Source organism: Lolium rigidum, chromosome 3 (genome assembly GCF_022539505.1).
Source record: "Lolium rigidum isolate FL_2022 chromosome 3, APGP_CSIRO_Lrig_0.1, whole genome shotgun sequence".
Taxonomy (NCBI): domain Eukaryota; kingdom Viridiplantae; phylum Streptophyta; class Magnoliopsida; order Poales; family Poaceae; genus Lolium; species Lolium rigidum.
The window spans coordinates 409,507,731-409,513,818 of NC_061510.1; the positions used below are offsets into that span (position 1 = coordinate 409,507,731).

Genomic DNA, 6,088 nt, shown 5'->3' on the forward strand with positions numbered 1-6,088 from the left:
ACACGTGGTGTGAGGTTAACACTGGTTTTGCGCTCTCTCCCACTTGTTCCTCCGAGGATCTTGGTCCCAGTTCCTAGCTTCTTGCCCTACATGCACCGGTGATCGACGATTGAACGCATGATGCCCCTGGGCTAGCCTGAGGCCACCACCGTGCAGACAGCGTCTCCGGTCAGAAACGGGCGCCGCGTCACCGCGCGTGTGAGTTCGTAACAGAGATGAGGTTGGCGGGAATGGCGCCAGCCGGCGTCGCCGGTGCGGATGATGGCGCGGCAGAGATGCCGTACTACGTGCCCATGAAGGCGACCTCGGAGGGGGTGTGGCAGGGGGACAACCCGCTGCGCTTCTCGCTGCCTCTGGTCATCGTGCAGATCTGCCTCGTCGTCGCCGTCACCCGCGGCCTCGCCTTCGTCCTCCGCCCGCTCCGCCAGCCGCGCGTCATCGCAGAGATCATCGTAAGTTCTTTCCTCATCGCCGTGCGTCGTGCAAGCCGACGCATTCTCACCGTGGTTGAGCTTTTTTTGGGGGTTAGTCACAGTAATATTTCGTCCACATTTCACCGCTAGCTCCTTTTGTTTGTTTGTTTATTTACTTGTTTGCTTGCACGATCTAATTATAAAGTGGTAATTTGTGCCCTAGAAGATTCAATAGTTTGGTTAACGGAAGCATTTTCGTTTTGGGACAATCATGATGCTACTAGGATCTTGTGCGTGGCTGATAGTTCAGTTAGGCTAGCTTGGTGCTTAGGTTTCTGAATTTCAGTGTTTTCTTTTGCTTTTCTTTTGTTCTTTCGATATGGTCTTGGAAGGCCTCATATTCGGATCTTTGTTCCGTTATCTGATGATAGTGGAACCCGGAGCTATATTGGCTTCCCATGGAAAAATAAAATGATGGTACTAGGCTGAATTAATGAGCATTTGCAGTTCCATGCTAGCTCGTCATCATTTGTTCCGAGTCCTTAGCAAAACTGGGTATAGTTGCTAGTAGCTTTTGTGTAGAGATCATAAGTCATTTAGATACAATTTTATTGCGGTAAGTATTGTATTTGATGAGTATGTTAGTACTACAGCAGCAATAGCATTTTGATTAAGCTTTGGACCCTACAAAATACTCCCGGGTTTGTAGCTTGAAATGTTCCCCTGTGGCTCTGCCTATTCTTAGTCATCTTCTATTTTTGTCCTTGCCTAGTTTTGGCACTGCCGGTGATGCACTAGTTAGTGAGTTTGGAGCAGTGCTGCACATAATTAGTACTCTCTCCATATAAAATGTTTTGGCAAGCTAAATTAGCTAGCTTATATTAGTGAACAGAGGAGGTAATTAGAAGCCAAATGCAATACTAGTTGAGCTTTATTTGTCCGCCCACGAGTAGTTTAATCTGAGATTTCTTATATCTAAGTTGATTTCTAAACGAAGCAACTTCACAAGTTAATTACTAGTAGAGATAACAAAATACACTTTTCTAAATTTGGGAAGCAAAATTGTCATATAGATGGAAAAGATACTAATTTTGGTCCCATGACTATCGGTTGAATTTTACTGTGGTCAATGAACATACAAGCATGCGATTTAGTTTCTAGTTCAGTCCCAGCCAAAACAAGTGTTCCATTTATTTCAAATTATAAGGCGTATAAATTTGGTAAAAATTCAACCTTTTCTTGGTTTGGTCCATTATATAGAAGAAAAAAAAATTAAAACATCTGTAATACTAATAAATTCACAATGCAAACATTTTTCATGGTAGATCTATTGATATTCATTTGATGTTATAAGTGTTGATATTTTTCTATGTAAACTTGTTGAAACTTAAAAACCTTTTGATTTATAACAAAATGTATGCACTTCATATTTGAGGACTGATGGATGGAGTATCGATCACCATGTGGGGGTGGTTTCAACTGATGGTACGCCCTTCTGTAAATATAAATATAAATATAAATATAAGAAGGTTAAATACAATTAAAATAATAAATGTGAATTAGTATATGCATGAAATTTAAGGGTGTGATTAGTTTTCAGTGGACTTTGTTCTTAGTCATATGATGTCATCAAATTTCAATTGCAACCATGTTGCAACTCATGATTAGCACGAATCACAAAGCAAATTGAACATTCTGGAGCATTTTTCTTAATTGCATGCTCACTTGTACTTAAAAAATCTCAGTTGCAATCACATTTGCAACTAAAAAACACTAAGTCGCGACCCAACTTTTAACTTATATGTACAAATCACGATGCAATTAAATGGTGTAAAATTTGACTGAGCACGAACTAGTTGTCAGCTAGGTGAGAACTAGCTAAGAACTAGCAAAACCATAAAATTTAACAATATTCCTCGAAAATACTCAAAAGACATCCCTGCTCAGTTTTAGGAAGAACAAAAAGCTCATTCTTGTAAAAAAAAATCAACTCTCTGCCTCTTATAATACTAACGATACCAGGGCCGGATTTATCAGGGAGGTTTCGTTAGGCTCGAACCTACCCTTCATTTTTTGCAAGAAATCGTCCAATTTGCATGCCTCGACCATGGTTAATGATGAAAGGTCAAAATTTTCTAAATGATAGAAGCAAATAACTCTTAAAATGAAGCTAAACGATTCACTCAACAACCTAAGCTCTATGTTGTACTTGCATGGCAAATTTTGCAACTGAATATATCTTCTAAAATTATGCATACCCTACATTTTCAACCAAGATTCCCCACTGAATGATACTGTCGTTGTCGTGAGCTGATCACGGTTGCGATTGATGCCTAAATGCAGGGCGGCGTACTCCTGGGGCCGTCGGCGCTCGGCCGGAGCAAGGTGTTCCTTGACAACGTCTTCCCCAGGGAGAGTCTGACGGTGCTCGACACGCTGGCCAACATCGGCCTACTCTTCTTCCTCTTCCTCGTCGGCCTAGAGCTGGACCCTGCCTCGCTCCGGCGCACCGGCCACCGCGCCCTGGCCATCGCCGTGGTCGGCATCTCCTTCCCATTCTCCCTCGGAGTTGGCTCCTCTCTCGTGGTCCGCGCCGCCATCACGCCCGACGCCCCGCGCGGTCCGCTCATCGTCTTCATGGGCGTCGCGTTATCCATCACGGCCTTCCCGGTGCTCGCCCGCATCCTCGCCGAGCTGAAGCTCCTCACCACCGAGCTCGGCCGCATGGCCATGTCAGCGGCCGCCGTTAACGACATCACGGCATGGATCCTGCTGGCGCTCGCCATCGCGCTTTCGGGCTCCGGCTCCCCGTTCGTGTCCATCTACGTCTTCCTCTCGGGGGCCGCGTTCGTCGGCCTTGTCACCCTGCTTGTGCGGCCGCTGCTCAGGTACATGGCGCGCCGGTCACCGGACGGCGAGCCAGTGAAGGAGTCATTCGTGTGCGGCACAATGGCGATCGTCCTCTGCGCCGGCCTCGTCACCGATACCATCGGCATCCACGCGCTGTTCGGCGCGTTCGTCATCGGCGTCCTGGTCCCCAAGGAGGGCGCCTTCGCCGGCGCGCTCACAGATAAGATCGAGGACCTGGTGTCGTCTCTGTTCCTGCCGCTCTATTTCGTGTCCAGCGGGCTCAAGACGAACGTGGCCACCATCACCGGCGTGAAGTCGTGGGGGCTCCTGGTGCTCGTCATCACGACGGCGTGCGTCGGCAAGATCGGAGGCACGGTGCTCACGTCGCTGCTGATGCGGGTGCCGTTGCGCGAGGCGGTGGCGCTGGGGCTGATGATGAACACCAAGGGGCTCGTGGAGCTCATCGTGCTCAACATCGGCCGCGACCGCAACGTGCTCAACGAGGAGGCCTTCGCCATCATGGTGCTCATGTGCCTCGTCACCACCTTCCTCACCACGCCCGCCATCAGCGCCGTGTACAGGCCGGCCCGGCAGGAGGTGTCGTACATGCACCGCACTGTGGAGCGCGACGATGCGGACGCCGACAGCGAGCTGCGCGTGCTGGCGTGCTTCCACGGCAGCCGGGGCATCCCGACGCTGATCAACCTGGTGGAGGCCTCCCGCGGCACAAGGCGGAGCAAGGTCACTATGTACGCCATGCACCTGGTGGAGCTCTCGGAGCGGTCGTCGGCGATCTCCATGGTGCAGCGCGCGCGCCGCAACGGCATGCCGTTCTCGAGCAGGCGCGGGCGGAAGGGCGGTGCCGGTGGGGAGGAGGTGCAGGTGGCATTCGAGGCGTTCCAGCGTTTGAGTACCGTGACAGTGAAGCCGATGACGGCAATCTCTGACCTGGCCACCATCCACGAGGATATTATCTCATCCGCGGTGCACAAGCGCGCCGCCCTGATCGTGCTCCCCTTCCACAAGATGCTCTGCCACGATGGGACGACGGTGGCCAGCGTGGGCCGGGCGTACCACCACGTGAACGTGCGCGTGCTCCGGAAGGCGCCCTGCTCCGTGGCAGTGCTCGTGGACCGGGCACTCGGCGGCATGTCGCAGGTCTCGGCGCCTGACGTCTCCTACACCGTGCTGATGCTCTTCTTCGGCGGGCCCGACGACCGCGAGGCACTGGCCTACGCCGTACGCATGGCCGAGCACCCTGGCATCGAGCTCACCGTGGCCTGCTTCACGGCGGCGGCAGCGGCGGCGGCGGCGGCAGCGGCGAAACAACCCGGCGCCGCGGACGAGATCGCCGCGGTGGACGAAGAGGCAATACAAAAGCTCATCGTCCCCGGCGCGTCTGTCAAGTACGAGGAAGTGGTGGTGCGGGAGCGGCAGGAGGTGGCGTCAGCGATCAAGTCGTTGGGGAAAGGCAAGAACCTGGTGGTGACCGGGCGGTCGGCGCGGGCGGCGCCGCTCGTGGACAAGAGCGACTGCCCGGAGCTTGGCCCCGTGGGGAGCTACCTGGCGACGGCGGAGTTCTCAGCGACGGCGTCCGTGCTTGTGGTGCAGCGGTACGACAGGAGGAGCGACCCATCGTCGGAGCGGGCGGCGACGGATGAGGATGTGGAGGACGCCGTGGTGCGTGCGCCGATGCCGTCCCCCGCCTACACGCCCACTACGGCGTCGCCGGATGAGCAGATTAGCCCGGACGCCGGAGAAGCCGGTACGTGACGGCGGGCGCGCAAGCAATTCCGACGTGCGTGTCGGCCGGCTAGCTAGCTACCTAGGCTCTGAATATTTCTCTAATGGCGGTTAGTGTGTGCGTGGATGCGTGTTTGTACTTTGTATTTGTAGAGAACGAAACGAATAACAGCAGCAGCACACAAAAAAAAAAGTAGCGTACGCACACAGGTGTAGATGTCACCTAGGATAGCTTAATGGGTTGGAGAAACTTGAGGAAAATCAACAGCTTTCTGCTGATCAGCTACTGCGCAAAAGTAAACTTGAGGAAATGTTGTTTGTCATCCATGAGAAAGAAGAAGATTTTGGCAGCAAAGATTCAGAGAAAATTGGTTGTTACATGGTGTTTGCAATACTAAATATTTTCACATGATGGCAAATGGGGCGATTAGATGGAAAACAATTTTCTCCTTGAAACATGGGTCTCACGTGATTCAGGGGACCCTGAGCTTTTGACACATGCTACTGATTTCTATAAGGAGCCGTTTGGCTCACAGCTTCAAGCTCCCATTAGGTTAAGAGATGATGTGTGGGGGATCTCGGAGAAATTGTCTAACAATGATAAGATAGAATTGGATAAAGCATTCACCATGGAAGAAACCAAGGATGTTTTTTTCCAAATGGAGAGAAACAAAGCTCCTGGGCGGCTGGGCCTGATGGCATTCCTATTGAATTCTATCAAGTTTGCTAGGATATTATCAAACATGACCTGATGGATGTTTTTCTGATTTTCACCAACACAAGATTGACCTGGGTAGGATTAAATATGGGATTATTACCCTCCTGCCTAAGGGGAATGATGCAGATACGACCTAGAAATACAGACCCATTTGCTTGTTGCAAGTGTTCTTCAAAATCTTCATAAAATTAGCTCTCACAGTGAGAAATGAACCTGTTATGCAGAAAATCATCCAACCATGCCAGACTGCTTTTATCAAAGGAAGGTACATAACTAATGGTGTGATGCTTCTTCAAGAAATTCTGAGAGAATCAAAATTCAAAAAGCAACAAGGGGTGATTTTGAAAATCGATATCTAGAAAGC

At 50.7% G+C, this 6,088-nt stretch overlaps 1 protein-coding gene across 1 annotated transcript; it reads left to right on the top strand.

Moving 5' to 3' along the window:
- The first annotated feature begins 230 nt into the window (after positions 1-230).
- Positions 231-5,758, top strand: LOC124697847 (cation/H(+) antiporter 19-like). Its single transcript, XM_047230378.1, has 3 exons — positions 231-452; positions 2,757-5,028; positions 5,484-5,758. Exons 1-3 carry the CDS (start codon positions 231-233, stop codon positions 5,756-5,758), a joined length of 2,769 nt encoding a protein of 922 aa, XP_047086334.1.
- Positions 5,759-6,088: the final 330 nt, after the last annotated feature.